At 42.4% G+C, this 23345-nt stretch overlaps 1 protein-coding gene across 4 annotated transcripts in view; it reads left to right on the forward strand.

The window, feature by feature from the left end:
* The first annotated feature begins 277 nt into the window (after positions 1 to 277).
* arfip1 (ADP-ribosylation factor interacting protein 1 (arfaptin 1)) overlaps positions 278 to 23345 on the forward strand; it is a 215785-nt gene continuing 192717 nt past the window's right edge. For 2 of the 4 annotated variants that reach the window (XM_060827505.1, XM_060827532.1), the window contains exon 1: positions 337 to 402. Coding sequence is in view for 1 of the 4 variants with exons in the window: in XM_060827521.1 (XP_060683504.1) it covers positions 295 to 402 (108 nt within the window). In the remaining 3 variants the exon portion in view is untranslated. Of the gene's footprint in view, positions 403 to 23345 lie in introns of all 4 variants that reach the window. The other 2 variants (XM_060827521.1, XM_060827512.1) reach the window with 2 other exon arrangements.

The following is a 23345-nucleotide window of genomic DNA, read 5'->3' on the forward strand; positions in this document are numbered from 1 at the left end:
GGATGTTGGTTGTCGTCGGGCGGTGTATGATCCGGATGTTGCAGGTAGTTGGGTTGGGGGTGTGACCCGGATGTTGGTGGTTGTCGGAAGTGCGGGGGGGTAAAACCCGGATGTTGGTGTTTCTCCGGGGGGGGGGCGGGTGGGTGTGAGACCCGGATGTTAGTTGTAGTCGGGGCGGTGTGTGACCCGGATGTTGGTGGTGGTTGGGGAGGTGTGACCCGGATGTTGGTTGTAAGTCGGGGCGGTGTGTGACCCGGATGTCGGTGGTGGCTGTCCGCGGGGTGTGAGACCCGGATGTTGTTGCTGCCGCCCTCTCCTGTTTCCGGCAGCGGTTTGAATGTCCGCCGGGGGCGGGGCGGGGCGATAGGCGGTGGGGAAAGCTGGAGGACGGCGGGCAGGCAGGTAAGAGCGGGGCCCGGGCCGGCCGGCCGGCCGGTGTTGGAGGGTGTCCCGGGTGTCCCCTGTCCGGGTGTCGGGCCCTCAGTGCTCAGCGGTGACCAGCGACAGCGAAGCCGCGGGCGGCGGACCCCGGGGGTCCCGGAGGGGCAGGAGGCGCGGGCCGGGGTCCGGGGCCTGGGGCCTGGGCCCTGGGCCGAGCTGTCAGGGGGCTGCCGCCTCTCTCCCCGCCCCCGCCCCCGGGGCCTGTGCCGACGTGTCCAGGCAGCAGCGAGCTGGAGCTGCTGGCTCTCGGCCTGAGCACCGCCTCCCGCCGGGGGATGGTGTCCGTGTTAAAGCTCTCCTCTCTCCGCCCCTCCGGCCGTTCCCGGCTCCTGTGGGGCACTTGGTGAGCTTTCCCCGCGGTGAAGGTTTTGTCTCAGTGTAACTCCACTTCTTCCTGCTGGGTTCCGAACATTTGCAGCTCCTGCTGAGAACTGGCGGCTGAGGGACAGAGCTGTTAGGTTTTCAACTGTGTGCACTTTCTTATTCAGGGAAAATCCAACTTATTGCTTCATTGGTATTTTTATATTCAGGAGCATGGGTTTATCTGGGCTATGGATGCAGAGCATTGCATTTTAATCAAGGAAAGTATGTTTAGAAAGTAGCTTAAGTGACCATTGGCCCCTTGGAGGGTAACACTGAACTAATGTGACACTGGCAAGTGACAGAAACTTTGATACAAAAGTCTTCGTGGAATAGGCCATTTAATAAGTCTCAAGAATAGTGAAAAGCAGGTGGCAATAGGAAAAAGGGGAATTTAAAGCAGTCATGATCATTAAAGGAAACATATCTATGATCATAAGAGGCATGAGAGCATTTAAGATGAATCTGGACATACAGGAATGAGCAGGGAGCAGAAAGATATGGATTCTTGGAAAATAGGCAACAGGTTTAGGTAGAGGATCTGGATCGGCACAGGTTGGAGGGCTGAAGGGCCTGTTCCTGTGCTGTAGTTTTCTTCTATTATACAAAGAAAACTTGCGTGATTAACTGCTAACAAGTGCCCTTGGTCTGAATAAAATATACACAGTTATGAAGAAAGTGGGTGCATTGGTTGTAATCTTCAAAATTCTCTAGAATCTATAATGTCCACAGCAGAGTGGAAAACTGCAAAGTTAACATCCCATCAAGAATGGAGGGAGACAGAAAACAGAACATTGTAGACCAGTTTGCTTAACATCTGTCATTGGGAAAATGCTGACGTTCATCATCGAGCAGATAGTAGCTGAACATGGGGGAAACAAAATCATAATACAATCAACGTGGTTTTGAGAAAGGGAAACTGTATATGACAAATTTATTAATGTTTTTGAGGGAGATGATACAGGGGCTGTAGTGTATTGGGTTTCCAAAATGCATTTGAAGTGCCACATAAAAGATTACTTCACAAGATGAAGTTCAAGGTGTTGGAATGATCCATGATTAGAGGACTGACTGATTAACAGCTAACGAAGAATGAGGTTAAATGGGTAATTTTAAGTTGGTAGGCGGTGACTGTGGTGTGTATCATTGGGATCAGTGCTGTGGTCACAACTATTTATGATCAATATTGATGGCTTGTTTGAAGGAAAGATTTTATTTTCGCCAGACTTTCTGCTAATGTGAGGTACAAAAGCAAATTGTGAGGAGGATACAAATGGTCAGTGAAAGGATGTAGATAAGAAAATGAATGGGCAAAAATTTGATAGACTGAGTATAGTGTCTGGATGTGAAGTTGTCCACTTTGACAAGAGGAATTGAAAAGTGAAACACAATGCTGCAGTACACAATCATCTAGATTTTCTTGTACAATACACAAAGCCAGCATGCAGGGCATAGAGATGTACAGCACTCTACCACTTCCTTTGGCAGCTCATTCCATGCATGCACCACCCTCTGCATGAAAAAGTTGTCCCCTCGGTTCCTTTTAAATCTTTCCTCTCTCAGTATTGAAGGAAATTGTGAAGGAAAATGCAATGTTGGTTTTTATTGCAAAATGGGTGGGTATTAAAAAAGCTGCAACTGATTAACACATCGGTGAGACCACCCCGAGAGTACTGTGCGTGGATTTGATGATTATATTTTCAGAAGGTACATACTTGTGTTGGAATTATGTCAGGAGAACGTTCATTAGACTGATTTCTGAGACAAAAGTAATGCCTTATAAATAAAGGTTGGGTAGGTTGGGCCTGTACTCAGTGCAGTTTAGAAGAATGAGAAACTTACAAAAACAAAGTTCTGAGGATTCTTGACAGAGTAGGTGCTAAGAAGGTGCCTCCTTAGGAGCAATGAGGAATCTAGAATTGGGTGCACAGTTTAAAAGGACAGAGCTGACGATGTCAGACAGTTGAGAAATGTCTTGAATTGTTGATCTGTTGAGTTCTCTTCCATGGAGAGAAGTGGAGGCTAGTTCATTGTTAGCCTTGTCTTGCAAATATTCAGGGTTTTGATGTCCAAGGAGTTGAAAATGTAATGGAGAAGGCAGGAAAGTGGAGTTGATGCCATAGTCAGATTGGCTTTTGACTGATTGAATGGTGGAGTGGTTTTGATGGGCTGCACGTTGTCCTACTTGTGTAGAATTAGCTTGCTCTTTGTTTTTCCCATACATTTCTCTTTATCAGGAATGCTTGACTATATCTTAGCATTCTACAGCGAGAGTAATGATCAGAAATCTGATACCGTACTGCATCAGCCAAGTTACTTCAGCTAGGATATGAAAATCGATCTATTTCCTGTTTAAAGCATGGTGCATGTTAGGCTTTCCATAATTCGTTTCTGAATATTGTTTGTTCCATTGAGAAGGACACTATTCATCTTGTTCACAGAACAGTGCAAAAAAGCTTTGAACTTAGATCTTTCACTGTTTTTAAAATGAGAGAAAAAAATTTGTATTAACTCACGGAAATGTGTCTCTGACAATACCAGCAATTACTGCCTATTCATAATTGTTGATGAGAATGTGATGAGCACCTGCAGTGCAGGTCAGTTACAGCTTTTTTGTAAAACCTTTTTGATTCAGTAGAGGCATTTCGGGCCTTTTGAGAAGGAGTGAAGATTACGTCACATTGCTGTGGGTCACTAGATTACTGAAGTATGCTCCCTTCTTTAAGGGACATCAGTGAACCATTGAAAGGGTTCAGAAAAGATTTACAATACTGTTGCGATTAGAGGATTTGAGCTATAGGGAGAGGCTGAATAGGCCGGGGCTTTTGTTCCTGGAACGTTGGAGGCTGTGGGGTGACCTTATAGAGGTTTATAAAATCATGAGGGGCATGGATAGGGTGAATAGCTAAAGTATTTTTTCCCAGGATAGGGGTGTCAAAAACTAGAGGGCATAGGTGTAAGGTGAGAGAGGAAAGACTTAAAGGGACTGACAGGTGGCTCTTTTCACGGAGAGGGTGGTGTGTGTATAGAATGAACTGCCAGAGGGCGTGGTGGAGGTGAGTATAGCTTCAGCATTTAAGACATTTGGATTGGTCCATGACTATGAAGGATTATGCGAAATGTTGGCAAATGGGACGCGATCAGTTGAGGATATCTGGTTGGCACAGCTGAGGTGGACCAAAGGCTCTGTTTCCATGCTGTGTGATTCTGTGTCATTTGATCTTATCCTTAATGGTTATTTTTGTTAATTGATGTCCTGCAGTTAACCAACTATTGGAGTGGAGGGTTATGCCAAAAAGTAGCACACATCATGGTTTTACTGCCCTGGTTTTCAGAAAACCCATGCAGGACCCCTTGGTAGTTGTTCCATGACCTGTACGACAGTTCATCTAAAACAAACTAAAACTGAAATTGCTGGAGAAACTCGGCAGATCTGGCCACGTCTGGAGGGACAACAGTAAACATTTTCAGTCTAGTGATGCCTCTTTAGGACTATTTAGATCTCCAGTATTTGCAGTTCTTTGTTTTATTTTAGAGTTATTTAAAATTTTACTTTTAACATATACTACAACTTACAGCTTTTGAGATGTTTCATGTTTCTTATGAAATTAGTGCTGTTCTGCACTTCATTGCCATTTTCTGACTTTGTAACTTATGATAATTTATCATTTAAAATACTAGCAGTTTTGTATATCGTGACAGACGATGATCAAGGTTCCTTGCAATGCTGTGCATTTGGGAAATCACCACCTTGTAACAGTCAGGGACTCCTGACCGAATGGCTAGAGGTGTGAAACTTGTTCCATTGTGGAATAAAACTGGTGTAATGTCAATACAGTGCTAACAGATTTGTTGTTGTTGTCTCTGAGTGGCTAGCCATGCTATAAACTCACCTTACAGCTGATTTCAGCAAGTAATTGACTAGGTACTGTAATGACTGATTCTGATCAATTATTACACTATGTTTGTGAGCTTAAAATTCAGACGAGTTGAGGTTTTAGCTAATTTAAGAGTGTGAGCACTCTTTTCCCATGCTATTGGACCAATGGCTTTATCAGTTTCAGGCCTACTGTCAAGGATTTTTGCACATGCTTTAAATTAGCGTTGTCTTTGCTGACAGATTTATTTTCTTTTAACAATAACTGATCTTTGGACACATCCTAGCAACAGTATCTAGGATCTACACACAACTGAGTAGTTCTGATGATAGAAATCTCAGTTTAACCTCCCTGTAATTTTACGATTGACAAGTGAGCATTTTATTAGCTCCTTTTCTGATGGGGCCATCAGTAATCTCACACGGTTTAGGACTAAGTGGTTAGTTATTATAATGGCAGTGATCTCGTGTTAATGTACCAATTGTGCCATAATTGACATAGGTCACTGTCTTTACATCCTTATTATCCATGAGGCTTGACCTATGGTATAGTTAACACATTTACATTGAGGTTTTGAACTCAAACCCCCACAGTACAAAGAAACTCATTGTTTATTGATCACAAACTAATTCAGACATTGTCTGTATGAATTTAATCTTGACGCAACATTTCAACCCTCCGAGTTTTACTTTTTGATTGTTTCACATGATTCCTTCTTGACTGTCAGTTTGTGATCTCTAAATGTCTTGTCTAATCTCTGCTATGCCGGTTTTGGCTTAATATTCTTTGCAACTGGATGTAGTTTGATTGCTGCTGTGGACCTAAACATTAATACTGTGATATAGCTTGATTCTTTTCAGGCCTTTCTAATACTCACTACCCTCTACCAGTGTTAACTTTCTCCCCGTTTATTACCTTGATGCCTGCTCTTGACTATTTTGTCTCTTCTCCATTTTTTGCCTTGAGTAATCTTTTATTCTGGCAATGTTCCACATTTGAACTTCCGCTTTCCGAAGCCTATGGCTACACTTTGTCTCTGAGCAGTTTTCAACAGGCACATTATTTTCTGTTAATTGACCTTGCCTTCTGCTTTATGAGCAATTGAAGAAAGGAGCTTTGTGATTTTTGTTTTGTGAAGTTGGAAGTGATTCTCAATTTCCAAACACAAGTATTCTTGCAAAACTAGTTTCTTGTTCCTTGCCTGATCATAGAAGGAAGATATTTGATTAAAATGAATTTACATGTTCATCTGGTCTTAGCTTAGGCATGAGAGAACATAAGATATTAGAGCAGGTTTAGGCTGTTTGACCCATCAAGCCTGCTCCACCATGGCTGTGGTTTCTCAACCCCATTCTGCTGTCTTCTCCCAATAACCCTTGACCCCATTACTAATCAACAACCTATCTATGTCTTAAATACACTCAATTACTTGACCTCTGGAGCCCTCTGTCGCGTGTGTTACACAAATTCACCATCCTCTCACTGAAGAAATTATTCCTCATTTCAGTTCCCAAGTGTTGTCCCTTCACTCTGAGATTATGCCCTCTGGTCCTTGTCTCTCCTATGAGTGGAAACACCTTCTCCATTTCCAATCTATCCAGGCCACTCAGTGTTCTGTAAGTTTGATTCTTCCTCAGCGTTCTAAATTTCAAGAACAGACCAAGAATTCTCAACCACTCCCTGTATAACAAGCCCTCCGTCCCCAACATCATTCTTGCAAAACTGCTTGTGGACTCCCTCACCCCAATGCTCGTGATTCCTTCCTTAGATGTGAGGCCCAAAACTGCTCTCAATAATTCAAATGTGATCTAACCAGAGTCTTATACAGCCTCTGCATTCTAGCCCTTTTTAAATGAATGCTAACATTGCATTTGTCTTTCTAATTGCCAACTGAACCTGCATGTAACCTTAAGAGAATCCTAAACTAGAACTCTTCAGATTTCTGAAGTTTCCTGTTTAGAAAATAGTCTCTCTATTCTTCCTACCAAAGTGCTTAGCCTCATACTTTCCCACATTGTAGTCCATCTGCCACTGCTTTGACCACTCCCCTAGTCTATCCCAGTCTTTTTGCACCTTCCCCAGTTCCTCAATACTACCTGTCCCTTTTAATACCATTCACAAACTTAAAAACAATGCTTGAATAAGAAATTTTGTTTTAGAATTAGAATCCCTACAGTATGGAAACAGGCCCTTCTTCCCAACAAATCCACACCGACCCTCTGAAGACTAACCCACTCACACCTATTCCCCTACCCTATATTTGCCCCTGAGTATGCACCTAACCTACACAGCCCTGAACACTACAGGCAATTTAGCGTGGCCAATTCACCTGACCTGCACATCTTTGGATTGTGGGAAGAAACTGGAGCACCTGGAGGAAACTCTCAGACATGGACAGAATGTAAAAATTCCATGCAGACAGTCGCCTGAGGCTGGAATTGAACCCAGGTCCCAAGGGATATGAGGCAGCAGTGCTAGTCACTGAGCCACCATGCTAACAAAGATGGGGAGCTTGTAAAGTTGGCAAAGTGCAGCAGGCTTCAGGATCTTGAGAGGAAGAACATAAGAAACAGGACCTGAAGATGTCCATATGACCCCTACAGAATGCTCTACCATTCATTATCATTATTGCTAATCTGCCTCAACTCCACTTTCCTGCATGCTGCCCATATGCCTTGATTTCCTGAGGTCTTAGCTTTAAAAATGTTCAACAATGTAACATGCACAATTGTGCAGTCAGGATAATTAGAAAGATTCGCAACTGAGCGAAGAGGCAACTCCTCAACTCGGCCTTAAATGCTTAAATAACCCCTTGTTTTGAAACTTTGTCCTTGTGCACTAGATTCCTCAGCCCGAGAAAAAAACCTTTTGGAGGTGTCTGTCAAGTGCTGTAAGATTCACAATAACCAGAGCAAAATACTGTGGGTGCTGCGAATCTGAAACCAAAACCAAAACATTGCAGAAACTCCGGTCTGGCAATCACTGTGGAGAAGGAAACCGAGTTAATAGTTCAAGTCTGATATGACCTCTTCAGAACTGAAGGGGGCCAGCAAAATGAAGGGTTTACTGCAGGAAAAGGTGGAGAGGAGCAGACAGAAGAAGGTGACAGATGAGGAATTGTAGATATCTCAACCAAAAGACAAAGTAGTGGTGTAGAGAAGTGAGAATTCCAGAGCAGGCAGTGCTGGCAGAATCCAGGTCAGCTCTGCTGTAAACTCAACTCATAAGAACCAGACTCTGGGAATGGAACGATGAAGGAAACAAAATGGAACACCGAGGTCATTGTCTATGTCGTTCAACTCCGTATTGAGTCCAAAAGTGTCTGTAAAGAACTTAAATGTAAAATGAGGTGTCATTGCTCCAACTTGCGCAGCAGACCTGAGCCAGTAATGGGAGAACAAGAGTAAGATGATGCATTAAAATGGCAAAGTGGTTGGAAGCTCATGGTCATTTTGAGACTCTGCCCACCACACTGGGGAAAATCCACAGGTGAGAAAAAGGAAGACCTGTTGGAAAGACGTCAGTGGAAGATTGGTAACAGATGTGGCAGAGCCAGCAAAGCTGGACAATAGGAGTCCTTGCAGAAACTGGATGTAAGCTAGTATAGTTGAGGTCGCTGTGGGAATCATTTAATTTATCACTGGAAATGTTGACAGAACTTGGGGAAAGGAAGATTGAAGATGATAGGGGGATATTTGATGCAAAATTGATGAGTTTTCTTGTTCTGGATGACTGCATCCAACCACATTGATGACATCCATCTACTGGAGAGAGAATTGTAGGTGGGAGCCTGATTGGGATTTTAGCAAGCAATGTTTCACAAATCCCAGTAATGAACAGGCCGAGTGAGGTCCTGAGTACCGTGTTCACTCCATCTCTGTGGCTGGCGTGAGAAATTAAAGGAGTAATTGTTCTATGAGAGAACAAATTCAGATGGGGGAGAAGGGTGGTGGGGTTGGGGGAACTTTCTGCTTCAGGTCAGGAGATAAGCAGAAATCCCTCACTGTTCTGATCGGAGATTCATGTGGAATGGATCCAACGTGCATAGTGAAGAGGAGGTGGGTAATGGCAGAAACTGGGGAGTACTTGAAATGCCATTGGGAATCAGAAGAAACACAAATGTGGGTAGGAAGTGATTGAACAGGGAAAGTAGTAAGGTCCATGGACAGGAACAGGATGAAACAGCATGGATTTATGATGGGGAAATAATGCTTGACAGATCTGTTGGAGTTCCATGAAGATGTAACTAGTGGAGTTAACGTGGTATATTTGGACTTTGAGAAAGCATTTGACAAAGTCCTGCATAAGAGTTTACCTGGCAAGATTAAAGTGCATGGGACTGGGGGAAGTGCATTGAGATGGGAAGAAAACTGATTGGCAGAGAGGAAACAGTAGCAATTAATAATCCTTTCAAATTGACGGGCAGTAACTAGTGGTGTGCCGCAGGGATCAGTGTAGGATCCCCAGCTATTCGCAATATATTAATGATTTGGATGAGGGAATAAAATGTAACATTTCAAAGTTTGCAGGTGATACCAAGTTGGTAGGGAGGATGAACTGTGATGAGGATGCAGAGATCTTTCAGCATGACCTGGACCGGTTGGGTGAGTGGGCACATCAATGGCAGATGCAGTATAATTTGGATAAATGTGAAATTATTCACTTTGGAAGCAAAAACAAGAATGCAGATTCCGACTGGAATGGCTATAAATAGGGAGAGAGAGAGGAGGGTGCAGTGAGACCTGGTGTCCTTGTCCATTAGTCGCTGAAGCTAAGCATGCAGGAACAGCCGGCGGTAAAGAAGGCAAATAATGTGTTGGCCTTCATTGCGAGAGGCTTCGAGTATTGGAGCAGGGATGTGTTGTTGGGCTGTTCCGGGGATGGTGGGACTGGTGTATGAGGACAGATCAACCAGGTTAGGATTGTTTTCGCTGGAGTTAGTCAAATTAGGGAGGGGGGTGTCTTACAGAGACTTATAAAATCCTAACCGGACTAGACAGGGTAGATATAGGGGGGATGTTCCCCATGTGGGTGTGTCCAGAACCAGGGGTCACAGTCTAAGGATTCGGGGTAGACCATTTAGGATGAAGATAAAGAGACATCTCTTCACCCAGAGAGTGTTGAGCCTGTGGGATTCATTACCACAGGAAGTAGTTGATGCCAAAACATTGAATGAATTCAAGAGGTGCCTCAATATAGCCCTTGGGGTAAATGGGATCCAAGGTTATGGGCAGAAAGTAGGATTAGGCAATTGTTAGATGGTAAAAACAATGACTGCAGGTGCTGGAAACCAGATTCTGGATCTGTGGTGCTGGAAGAGCACAGCAGTTCATGCAGCATCCAAGGAGCAGCAAAATCGACGTTTCGGGTAAAACCCCTTCATCAGGAATAAAGCTGGTCAGCCATGATTGTGATGAATGGCCGAGCAGGCTCAAAGGGCCGAATGGCTGTCTCCTGCTCCTCTCTTCTAAGTTCCTATGAAACAATGAGTCTCCTGCGAAGTCCTGTCTGTGGAGTTTCGGAAGAAGGTTGAAATGGGCTTCATGAGATTGGGAGAAAGTGAGGACTGCAGCTGCTGGAAATCAGAGTCTGGAGTGTGGTGCTGGAAAAGCACAGCAGGTCAGGAAGCATTCAAAGAGCGGGAGAATCGACGTTTCAGGCATAAGCCCTTCATCAGGACTGCTCCTTGGATGCTGCCTGACCTGCTGTGCTTTTCCAGCACCCCACTCTTCACTTTGAGATTGGGAGATGTGGGAAGTTGTGGAGGGAAGATCTTCGGAGGAGCTGAGGGCAGTAACAGTCCTGACTTCAATAACTCGATGTTCAGCGGTAGTGCCATGGGGGAGATGGTGTATCTGAGAGTTGGCTCTAAACGTAGAGCTCAGAATGTCAGATGGTAACAACCTTTTTGTTAGCAGTTTTGATAATAAAGTTAGAGTTAGACCTGAATGAATGGAGTGCAGCAAATTCAGAGGGAGACGGATTATTGTGTGAGAGGAGTACAGAAATTTAGGCCAATGCCATGTTGACAGTTCTTCGTGATAAGATCAAAAGTGGCTAAGAGACCAGAGGAAGAGGTCCAGATGGAAGGAGCGTATTGGAGCTGGGTGGAAGTGTCTGTTGAGCTGGGGAGCATTCTGCTTGAAGAAGTGTTCAGTTTTGCGCTGGGACTGAAATGTTTTTGAGTTAGAGCATAAGGAGATAAAATCAAACCGGAGTCCTTTGCTGAGCCCAGATAACTTTAGGTCAGAATGGAAGATCAGAGGGTATTGTGAATACATGACGGGAGGTGGAATTAGAAGACGGGGTTGTACTCTAAGGATACAGAATGGGAGGAAGGATCTGGAGTGGCGTTGGTACCTGTACCATGTTAAGGAATGCAAGCTCCAACACCAGCTCCCAAAAGCATTCATAATCAGGATCCTCTTCTCACTTTGTACTTTTTAGTCTTAGCATTTACCAGCTATTTTTGCAATGATCCCAGAAATAAATGCACCATTCCTCCCCTCTTCTGTCCCCGATGTTCAGCACCATCATTCCTTTCCAAAAGCATAGGTTTGACACCGGCATTGCTTCTAATCGCTTCTTCATTCAATTCACAGCATTTTGTGCATGTTTCATGTACCCCTTAGCCACCTTTAACATTCTATATCCTAAACACATTTTCTAGGTCAAGAAACAGTTTATTTGAATGTCACCCAACTTAAGTAGCCATATTTACTCAGGATCCCTTTGAATTGGGAGAATAAACTGCAGTGGATATGAACATATTGCTGACCGTATCTTCTCCACAAGTGCAACCTGTACATCTCTTGCACCATTTAATCCCTTGCCCATTCTGACTGTTCCTTCTGAGGCCTCTTTAAGCTTTGTCGAAGGCCAAGGAGTTTTTTTTAAGTCACCCTGTTGAGAAAAGTTAGGGACATGACCACTGCACCTCAAGAGCTCTAAACAATTCTGTTGGCTGCTAGACTGTAAACTGGCCTGAATATTGACTTTAATTAAACCTTTAACTGTATTCTCCATTTCCTTTTTAGCTGACAGTACTTGTGGTATGAGATAGGGGTGTGCTGCTGGTATCTTACATCAGGAGAAACAAATTGGTCTTGGGTTGTGAGCCTGTGCTGGACAGGCGGCTTGCACGGTCACACTGACCTGCTTTTGTGTTCTTACTCCGACTTTGTTTTTGGAACCTGTTTGCTTTGCAGTTTTTCTACTTTAATTACTCTCTTTGTTATAGCTCCACACCATTTCACTTATTAATGCATTTTCTGTATTGTAGGTTTTTCATTATGTTTCCTGATTGTTTCATGAATATCACTTTACCCATTTAACTATATCATGTTTCCCACTTAAATGCTTTGCTCATTCTATCTACCTGCGACTCTGTTTTTGGCCATCCCCTTTCTGTTCATTTTAAAATTGTTTATTAATGTTATCTTCCAGTTTTGACAGTCTATACCTGAACCACCAACTTGTTTATATCTATGACTCTCCTAAACACTTTCTAACCTTGATTTTGTTTTGGATTTCCAACTGTAGTTTTTTCGCAATTTTTATGATTGTGAACAACCAATTCCTAGCGTTGTGTTCCATGTTTGTCCTAGTGAAGGGAATTGGTGTGTGCAGTTTCCTCCTTCCTTTTAGAATTTTCATGTGAGATATTGCTTTTCGATTTTATTTTCATTGTGGGAAGGACCCTGGGTAAGTCTTCATTTGTTCCAATTAGAATTTCATTCACTTGGTTTAAGACAAGTTTTAGCTACTGATGGTTGAGAGTTCTGATCATTTAGGGCACATTTACACAAAAAATTGAGTTGGTGTAGTAATTTTTGCTTTGGACTAGTCCAAAATTAGTCTTTGAATCTACAGTCAAAGGCATAATTTGATATAAGCCTGGATTGATGTGCAGCAAAGCTCCTTGGGACATGATTTTGTGATTGCTTTGATTTTCCATCATGTGGCATGTCAGTTGAGTGTGATGTTAATCTTAGAGGACACCGCTTTCAAGATCCATTTGATCTCCTAGAGTTTGTACAGCTATAGTCAGATGTACGGCATAGGAACAGACCCTTTGGTCCAACTCATCCATGCTGACCAGATATCCTAACCTAATCTCGTCCCACCTGCCAGCACCCGGCCCATATCTCTCTAAACCCTCCCTATTCATATACCCATCCAGATGCCTTTTCAATGTTGTAATTGTACCAGCCTTCACCATTCCCTCTGGCAGCTCATTCCATACACGCACCACCCTCTGCATGAAAATGTTGCTCCAAAGGTCCCTTTTTTAAATTTTTCCCCTTCACTCTAAACCTATGCCTTCTAGTTCTGGACTCACCCCAAGGAAAAGGCCATGTCTATTTACCCTATTCATGCCCCTCATTTTATAAATCTCTATAAAAGTGACCCCTCAGTCTCCGATGCTCCAGGGAAAAAAGCCCCAGTCTATTCAGCCTCCTCCTGTAGCTGTCATTCTCCAATCCTGGCAATATCCTTGTAAATCTTTTCTGAACCCTTTCAAGTTTCACAGCATCCTTCTGATAGGTCACAGTCGCAGTGGTTTGGAGTCTGCTTTCAGAATAAAGGCAATTTAAACATAACAGATGTCAGCTTTATCAGCTTAGTGTAAGAAGTCTAATATTTTTAATGTACACAACACTATTGAGTTTAATTTACAAAGTCCAATGGAATTTTGGAATGCTTACCAATATTTTTGCAATTACTTTCCTCACTTTGTTCGGCTATTGTCTGATGCAGTTTCTAGATTTTGGTCACCCATTTAAGAATAGTTTCAGGCCAAGGATGTACTCTGTGGTACAGGGATCCAATTCTTCTTGGAAACGCCTGTTGAATTAAATGTATTATACTCTATTAAAGTGTATTTGGTTATGTGACTTCCTTTTCTTTTGGTATTGATACACACCTAATGAGTACTAATTCACTTTTTTTTTGCCTGTTATTTTTGTGAGGAAGGTGAAAAGATGATTGTGTGGTTTTAGCAGACAGAATAATAGTGATGGCAAAGAAAAGGCGGACAGAATTCTGGCAGCCTCTTAAATCTGCGGAAATGCTACAAGTTATGTATTTATAATGTGTTTCGTAGGTGTGTGATAACAGGACCAAGTTTCTGGTTGAGGTGAGAAACTGATCCAGTTGTGATAGGGATTTTAGAATGTATTTTAATCTTGCCCTAAATTCTCCCATCCCCTCCTTGTCCTTCAGCAAGTTGACAGAGACATTCTGGGTCAGTGGTGCTGGAAGAGCACAGCAGTTCAGGCAGCATCCGAGGAATAGGAAAATTGACGTTTTGGGCAAAAGCCCTTCATCAGGAATACAGGCAGAGTGCCTGAAGGGTGGAGAGATAAATGAGAGGAGGGTGGGGTGGGGAGAAAGTAGCATAGAGTATAATAGGTAAGTGGGGGTGGGGATGGAGGTGATAGGTCGGGGGGGAGGAGGGGGAAGGTAGCAAAGAGTACAGTGGGTGGATTGAGGTGGGATGAAGGTGATAGGTCAGAGAGAAGGGTGGAGTGGATAGGTGGAAAAGAAGATAGGCAGGTAAGACAGGTCACGGGGACGGTGCTGAGCTAGAAGTTTGGAACTAGGGTGAGGTGGGGGGAGGGGAAATGAGGAAACTGGTGAAGTCACACTGACCAATAGAACAAAGAAACAGCATGTAGCACTTGATTGAGTTTATAATTTTAGGCTAAAATCAAAGAATGTATAGGACTGTCCTGTGAATTTCCTTAACAGCATCACTAACCACATGAATTACACCCATCTTCGATAACCATCAGATGTACATATTGCCAAGAGCAGGAGATTGTGGCTGGTAATTGTAGTTGCTGGCAATGAGACAGCACTCCAAGGCACATTGAGGAGTTGTAGCTTTAATTCTTTAATCTTTTCTGTAATAAAGTGTTTAGATTTGTTGGAACTTCATAACTTCTGCTTTGGAAGCTGGAAACAAATAATATTTCTAAAATTAGAAGTATACAATATAATTATGAAATCTCAAAGCAGTTTTTCCACAAGATATTCAGAATCTGGAATTGTCTTCCCTAGAAGACTGAGTGTTGCACAAATAGAAATGTTCAAGGTTGTGGCTGCTGGATTATTGTTAGTATTGTTCGTTTTGGGAGTTGAGGGGCGTACCATCCATGATCTCACTGACTAATGGCACAGACTCTGGTGTAAATGGCAGACAGTGTCTGGTATGTTTAATCTGCATGTGAGCTACAAGTTCAGTCTATGTTCCTATTAGGTAGTGTGGAGGAAGTTAAGGCTCAAGTTTTTCAGTTCAGCCAAAATATCTTTGGTTCTCTTTATTGTAATGGAAACGAGATTTCCAAAAGCATCAACCAAGAAGCAGCAAGAATTGGAAGTACAAAAATGGAACATAGGAAAGCAAATAAAGCACCAAGTGCAGTTGCTAATGGGAATCGGTTTTACAATCAGTGAGAAGCTTGGCCTTGGCTCGGCTGACTAAAATACTGCCAGATGTGTGAAAGAAATATTAAGTAGAGCTTCTCACAGAGTATTGTTCCAGAGAATGAACAGGATTTGATTCTGATACGAAAAGAACAGAAACTTGATCTTTTTTTTCCCAAACAGGAGTATAAACTTAACTCTTGTGGGGTGTACAAAAGAATTGGAGGAAAGAAACCTTTAGAATGAAATGAGTTTTAGATTAGATTACTTACAATGTGGAAACAGTCCCTTCGGCCCAACAAGTCCACACCGACCCGCCGAAGCGCAACCCACCCATACCCCTACATTTACCCCTTACCTAACACTACGGGCAATTTAGCATGGCCAATTCACCTGACCCGCACATCTTTGTGACTGTGGGAGGAAACCGGAGCACCCGGAGGAAACCCACGCAGACACGGGGAGAACGTGCAAACTCCACACAGTCAGTCACCTGAGTCAGGAATTGAACCCGGGTCTCAGGTGCTGTGAGACAGCAGTGCTAACCACTGTGGCATTCCTCAACACCATCACTAATGACATGAGTTACACCCATCTCAGAGAACCATAAATGCAAAGCATAAACTGCTGAACAATACAGTTCCAGAGCTGATGTTAGAAAGAAGAAATTAATTATTGAGCTCAGCAAGTAAAGAGGCTGTTTATCTTAAAAATGCAGATTGAGCCTGAAATTAGTTAATGAATTCTTAACTTGACAAGAAGAACTGTTGCTTCTTTTGAGATTTTGGTGGGGTCTGCTTTGTCATTCTCATCAATTGTTGTATTTGGTGATGTAGTCATGTAGCAACAATACCTTTTATATTTGAGTTGACGGATGGACATTTGGACACTCTGCAGCATTAGAATAATTCATCAATATCCTTAATTATTAACGATTCCCCATTAAACCTAAAACCATAGCTTTCTAAGAAAAGCATTAATTTCCTATGAATAATAGTATTTAAATTACTAAGTGAAAACAGGTGTAAATTAGCAACAGAAGTTTCTTCAAATTAATTGCCACACACTTCTGCACAAAACCCGTCACTTCTAAACAGACTGTGAAGGTCACAGCTGACGTGTTTCCATTGCATCTGCACATATTACCTAGTTAGTTATAACCTATTTAGTGCATCTTGAATCTCCAATCTTAGGTTTAAATGTAATAATTGATGCAGCATTCATTACTTTAGCGTACTGTACATATTTTTTTTACCACATATAGCAGTTCTTGAATATACAAACTAGAAATTCCAAATATATTTGCAAGGAATTCATTAATCAATGATTTAAAGTTTTCTTAGTTCCCAGTTAGCAGTGTTGACAGGATTAAAACTGATTGCTGTCTTTTGCAACCTTTCACCACCCTCCCTTGGGGCAATCTATTTCTCCATCCATCCACCTTCCACCTCCCCTTTCATAAGTATTGGGATTTCACTTAACCTAATCCTTCTCATCAAAGGAAACGAAGTATGACAGTTTATTTCTAGAGGGATAGACGGAGGAGTTATGTTAACTTAGTACAGAACTTTGGTTAGCCAATGGTTTGAAAACCGTTGGAGTTCTAGTTGCCATATTGTGAGATACTGAAGAATGTGCAAAAAATAATTAACAAGAGTGAAATCAGAAATGTGAAGCTGCATTTCTTTGACCCCTCAGTCTCCATTTCAGGAAATAAACCATCCGCTGCTATCCGCTACAAAGCCACTGACTCCTATAGCTCCCTTAACTACAGCTCTTCACACTCCATGTCTTGCAAGGACTCCATCCCATTCTCACAGTTCCTTTGCTTAGGTCACATCTGTTTGGGTGATGCCACTTTCCAAAACAGCGCTGCTGACATGGCTTGATTCTTCCATGACCATGATTTCCCAGCCATTGTGGTGACATGGCCCTTAACCACATCCAAGCTATTTTCTAGGCTTCTACCCGTGGCCCTTCCCCTTGCTCTCACCAGCAGGATTGGGTCCCCCTTGTCCTCACTTTTCATCCCATCAACCTCCACATTCAAAGGATCACTCTCCTCCATTTCCGACAGCTCCAGCAGAATGCAGCCACCAAACACTTCCCATCACTTCCCCCATCTGCATTTTGCAGGTATCATTCCCTTGGTGCCCTCTAGTTCATTCCACAACCACCAACACCAACCCCCTCTCCATAACACCTTCCCATGTAACCGCAGAAGGTGCAACATCTGCCCCTTCACCTTTTCCCTACTCACCATCCAAGGGTCTAAACAGTGCATTTCACTTGTACCTCCTTCAGTTTTGTATATTGTATTCACTGCACTCAATGTAGCCTACCCAACACTGGAGAAACCAAACGCAGATTGGGCGACCATTTTGCGGAACCCCTCTGGTCTGCGTGCAAGCAGAACCCCAACCTTCCTGGTAGCTGGTCAGTTTAGGAGTGTCCGTTTGTAAGCCCATGTGTCTGTCCTCTGCATGCTGAAGTGTTCCAGTGAATCACCACACGAACTGGAGGAACAACATCTCCTTTTCAAACTCGGCAGTTTACAACCTTCTGGACTTAATATTGAGTTCACCGCCTTTAACCCCTTACCCGGCAAAGACGCGTTACCTTGTCCTCACCCAATGTGTCTTTTTCAGGGTGCGACGAGTAAACTCGTCCAAAACATATAATTTCAAAAACAGCCACAGACAAGTTTATACGTCAATTCTCGGCATTCCTGGGCCCTTCTCAGCTAGAAACGAGTATACTCGGTGACTTGTACGTCTGGTAGCTGTGTCCCTTCCGCCTCAGGCATTGCAAGAAGCATCGACGCACCCTTTTGGGCACACACTGTCATTCGGTTTTTTCTGTTTTTCTTTACAAATTACGTCCAGATGTCGAGCTCAGAAGATGACAATGAGTATGAACCTTCTATTAGAAGCTTGGATACATCAGATGAGAGTGCAAGCTCATCTGATAATGGCTATTCTCTCTCAAGTGAGGAGGAGGAGGAGGAGGAGGATGGACGAATTTGGTGTCGACATGTGGTGTCGGAAGAATGCATGCTTCCTCCACCACCACACTTCCCATTCACTGGAAATCCCGGAATATCAATTGATCAAGACACAGCTGATATGACTCCTTTGGATTTTTTTAGTCTTTTATGTGACAACAGAATTATTGATCGAGTTGTGGACGAAACGAATCGCTTTGCTGAACAAACTGGAGAAAGAGATTGTCTGTGGCGCCCTGTAACAAAGGCAGAAATTTGTGTGTTTTTTGCCTTGAAAATGCTTGGGGGCATTGTGAAAATGCCAGATCAAGAAATGAACTGGTCGAAAGATGAACTACTTGAAAGACCAATTTTTCGGAAGCTGATCAGTTTGAAACGCCATAATAAGATAAAACAGTATCTTCATTTTGTGAATAATGAAACTTTTGATGCAGAAACACACCCTAACCCAAAATTGTATAAAGTTTATGATGTGTTTATGATGTTTAGTGAGAACTTTATGAAGTGTTATACCCCTAACCAAGATTTATCTATAGACGAAAGCCTTATGCTGTTCAAGAGAAGGTTAGGATGGGTGCAGTACATACCTCTAAAAAGGAGGCGGTTTGGAGTGAAGTACTTTTTTTTGTGTGAAGCAAAGACTGGATATGTGTATAGAGTAATCATTTATGTTGGCAAAGGAACACAGTTTGATTCAGAATATAGTGAATATCCCATGAGTTCTCGTGTTGTGTTGTCTCTGATGAAGCCTTTACTTGGTAAAGGTTATTGTGTTACTGTGGATAACTTTTACACTAGTCCGCAATTAGCTGATACTCTGGTTAGTCACTACACTGATATTTATGGAACTCTCCGTTTGAATAGAAAGGAAGTGCCTGAACAGCTGAAAAGGGCAAAATTGAAAAAAGGGGAGGTTGCAGCATTTCAGAGAGGTAAGGTAATGACTCTTCGTTGGAAGGACAAGAAGGACGTTGCAATGCTTTCAACCATCCACAACCCCGCTATGAAGGACGTTGAGACAAGACAAGGGCCTGTGAAGACACCAACAGTTGTATATGATTACACTTTTACAATGGGTGGAGTTGACAAGGTAGACCAACAACTAGTAGATTATCCCATCACAAGGAAACGGGGGAAGAAATATTACAAGAAAGTCTTCTTCCATTTGATGGATCTTGCAGTGTGGAATTCTTACATCTTGTACAATGTAGCAGTCACTGAGGCAGGAAAAAAAGCCCTCTCACACCTGAAATTTCGTATGCAGATTATACGAGATATCATCGCAAAATATGGGGCAGATTTACAATCTACTAAAGTAGTAGGGAGACCTTTGACTTCACCAGGATGTTCGCGTTTTACACCAGGACATTTTCCAATGGAAGTCCCAGCAACAGAAAAGAAAACAAATCCAACAAGAAAATGTGCCGTGTGTTATCTGAAACGTGACCATACAGGGAAACCAGTCAGGAAGGAGTCACGATATATGTGTAAACTCTGTAATGTACCTTTATGTGTAGTACCATGCTTTGAAAAATACCATACCAAATAATCATTCATAAAATGCCAGAGAAAGTAAGATGTATGGGAAGATGAGGTAAAATAAAAGATAAAATAAGTACAATATTTTATTTACATTTACTTTTGGTTATGAAAATTGAAAAAAAAAATTTAACAAAATTTTGAGAAGACATGCTTAAAAAAAAGTAAAATAAATGTGTAATTCCCCATTACTTTTGATGATAAAGTTGGGAAAAAAAAGCATTAAATAAAAAAAATTTAAAAATATGGGAAGACGAGTTATCTCGTTTTTGCCGAAAATGGTATCTTCAAAATAAAATTTCAAGTAAAATGTTGGAAATAGATAAAAACAAAAGTTATTTCCATAATCAGCATTAAAAATACTATTAAAAAAGCAATTAAAAATTTGTCTGAAAATAAAACGCTTTCTCCAAAAATACTCGCCGGGGAAGGGGTTAAATTGTGAGCCAAATCCCATTTCTTTTAGTTTATCCTGTCCTCCACTCCCCCCATTCCACTTAAGTCCTTTCAACTCTGGAGACACCCCTTTTATCTGCCAGTCTCGCATTCTGATCACTTAACCTGAACTGCCAACAGCTTTTTTCCATCCACATCCTACACCATCTGCCCCCACCCCTATCCCGCTCAAAGTGTAGCATAAACGCTGTCCCTTCCACACTTCACTTCAGCTCTGATGAAGAGCCATTTAGACTTGAAAGGTTAGCTTGCTCTCTGTCCATGGGTGCACTGTGATTTCCAGCTTTTGTTGTTTTCAGTTGGGTAAAGATCGGTAGGTTTCATTGCTTTTTCTCTTGAAAGGAGATTCTTGATGGGCTATTTGAATGACTTTTTAAAAAAATATTATGAAAGTATTCAATAGACATAGAAGACCATTTTCCAGTTATGGGAAGAACAAAATTTGGAGGCTGTAGATAAAAGGTAATTATTAAGGAACTAAATGGAGAATTCAGAAGAAGCTCTTGGGCAGTAATGAGAATATGGACCTTGCTACCACAGGGTGTAATTGTGGGGTCTAATGTGAATGCATCTAAGGGAGAATCTGAGGTAGTATATGAGGGAGAAAGGAATAAGGCTTATGATGATGAAATTGGATGAGAAAGCATGAGAGGAAGCTTGAGTAAAGTAGAAATGGACTGTTTGGATCCAGTTAGCTGTTTCCGTGCTGTATGTCCCAAGTAATTCAATGTCATATGCATGGACCCAAATAAAGGGGAAGGATAATTAAATTCAATATTGAGGACTAATAGATTTCAGGGCTGTGACTTTTGAGAACAAGGGTCAAAGTGAGCCACATAAATTGGATTACCTTGTCCTCCCGTTCCAGTATCCCCATGTCAGTCAATACAAGCACTCAGACACACGATGGCTCTACCTTCTTTACCTTTACTCTGAGCCATGGAGAGAAAGCAATCGCCCATGTACACAAAGACATGAGTTCTCAGTCTTCTCTCAAATAGCAGATTCTTAAGGAATTATATAGTCCTCTCCAGGAGGCAGCATCCAAACAAGGCAACATCTATATTGATTTGGAGATGCCGATGTTGGACTGGGATGTACAAAGTTTAAAAAATCTCATCATCAGGTGTCAGGTTATGGTCCAACATGTTTAATTGGAAGCACACTAGCTTCATCAGGAGCAGCATCCTGATGTTGTGTGATTTTTAGCTCTATATTGATTGGGTGGCTGTTACAATCAGCGAGCATCAACAGGAAATATTAAGCCATTTGGCATTGCACAATGTCACCTCATTAACTGGCATTACACAATAGATGTTCTTCACCTCGTTAAACCACGACCCTCGCCTCCAGCACCTCATTGTTTTCTGCAAGTTCTTATCTGGTCAAAGTCATGCTAGCTGAGCCTTTGTCCTGCAACCCTTAACTTAATTCTTTTCCTACCTGTTCATACCTTATACACATTCTCCTTCCCTCCTTTTATCATTTCATGATAACCACCTGGATGACGCTACCACCTTTTTCATAAAATCTTACTCCCAGTACTTAAGCAAGTATTGACACGCAGCATACAGTGATTATATCAACAAAAATTACTAGTCCATGCAGTAGATAGAATCTGCAGAATCCTTCTACGTGGAAAAAAAATTCACCAGTAAAGTTCTTAAATCCACGGTCCTTAGTGACCACTCCACCCCCTCCAGGTTGAGTGGAAATGAGCCAGTTCTGCAAAATCCCCTTCAGTAAAGTCTGACCTGAGAACAAAATCCAGTCTGTCATTCTGTATCACCGCACAGAGAAATCTGAATTCTTGGATAAGGGCAGGTAAATACTTAACAAAGCTGATGAGACTTCCATCCTTGTGGAGATGCTTCAGGTGGAGGATACCAGCACATCGGAGTGTGCAGTACAGCAGCAGGCTCGGTGAACGCTGCATTTGACGCTGCGTCTGCTCCCACCCTGCTGTTAAATGTAACAAAGCCAACTGGCTGTTGTGATGTTAGCTTGATCAGTGAACCTTCATATCCCTTAAGTGATCGAAGGACAAGGTAAAGCACGCATGGTTTAATGTCCACAGGAAGGTCACTGACAAAAAGCGTACAGACCTCCTCTTCACTGTTGTTAGCTTCTTGACTTTTCATGCTCCTGACTGGGGAGCTGATTGAATCCGTTGGATCAGGTTGTGGAGGGGTGGGCAGTGGTCCAAAGGCGTGCTTCACCTGTGAGTGGAGAAACTCGAGAGATGATGTTAGCTGCTGAAAGTATCTCTGCATTTCCTCCCTCTCGTTCCTTCCTTACCAAGGTGGGTATCAGGACGAAGACTGTCACATATTTAACTACACAAAACTGTGGCTGCCTAATCCAACATTCTTTGAATTATTGAGTCTGTTACTCTGTTCACTACTTATGGCATCATCAGGTTTTATACAATCTAAATTGTATTGTTTAAACAAATCAGTCAATTATAAACCACAATTAGTGGTCCTAAAATCAAACTTTCGGGGGACCTCATTCAGGTTATTCAAAAATTATTTTCTTTAACAAATTAATACTTGGCTAATGTGAAAGCTGTCAGGAAAAGCATTTCAAACATTTGGAACAGGAAGAAAACTTACATTACTTACAGCGCGGAAACAGGCCCTTCGGCCCACCAAGTCCACACCAACCCGCTGAAGCGCAGCCCAGCCAGTCCCATTCCCCTCATTTTCCCCTTCACCTAACATTATGGGCAATTTAGCATAGCCAATTCACCTAACCTGCACATCTTTGGACTGTGGGAGGAAACAGGAGCACCCGGAGGAAACCCACGCAGACACGGGGAGAATGTGCAAACTCCACACAGTCGCCTGAGGCGGGAATTGAACCCGGGTCTATGGCGCTGTGAGGCAGCAGTGCTAACCACTGTGCCACCCACAACAGCATGTTTTCTGTGTTTCAGCTATTGAAGAGGCAGTTTCAGTTGAGATTTCAATCTCAAATATTCATGGGAAACAAATGCAGAATATATTAAAATATGTTCTCCAAATGAATCTTCCCAAATGAAACAGTTGGAATTAGAGTGGCAACTTTGGGAGAGATCACCAGCCTCGAGTTCTGATCATTCTCTAAAATCTTAACAAAACATCAAACTCAACATGCACTTTTTTTTAATGCAGAGTGTTCACAAAAAGGAAAATATTTTAATACAATACTCTCATCTGGCTAAAGCATGATGACTGACACAGTTGTGTTTTGAA

This window comes from Hemiscyllium ocellatum, chromosome 1 (genome assembly GCF_020745735.1).
Source record: "Hemiscyllium ocellatum isolate sHemOce1 chromosome 1, sHemOce1.pat.X.cur, whole genome shotgun sequence".
Taxonomy (NCBI): Eukaryota; Metazoa; Chordata; class Chondrichthyes; order Orectolobiformes; family Hemiscylliidae; genus Hemiscyllium; species Hemiscyllium ocellatum.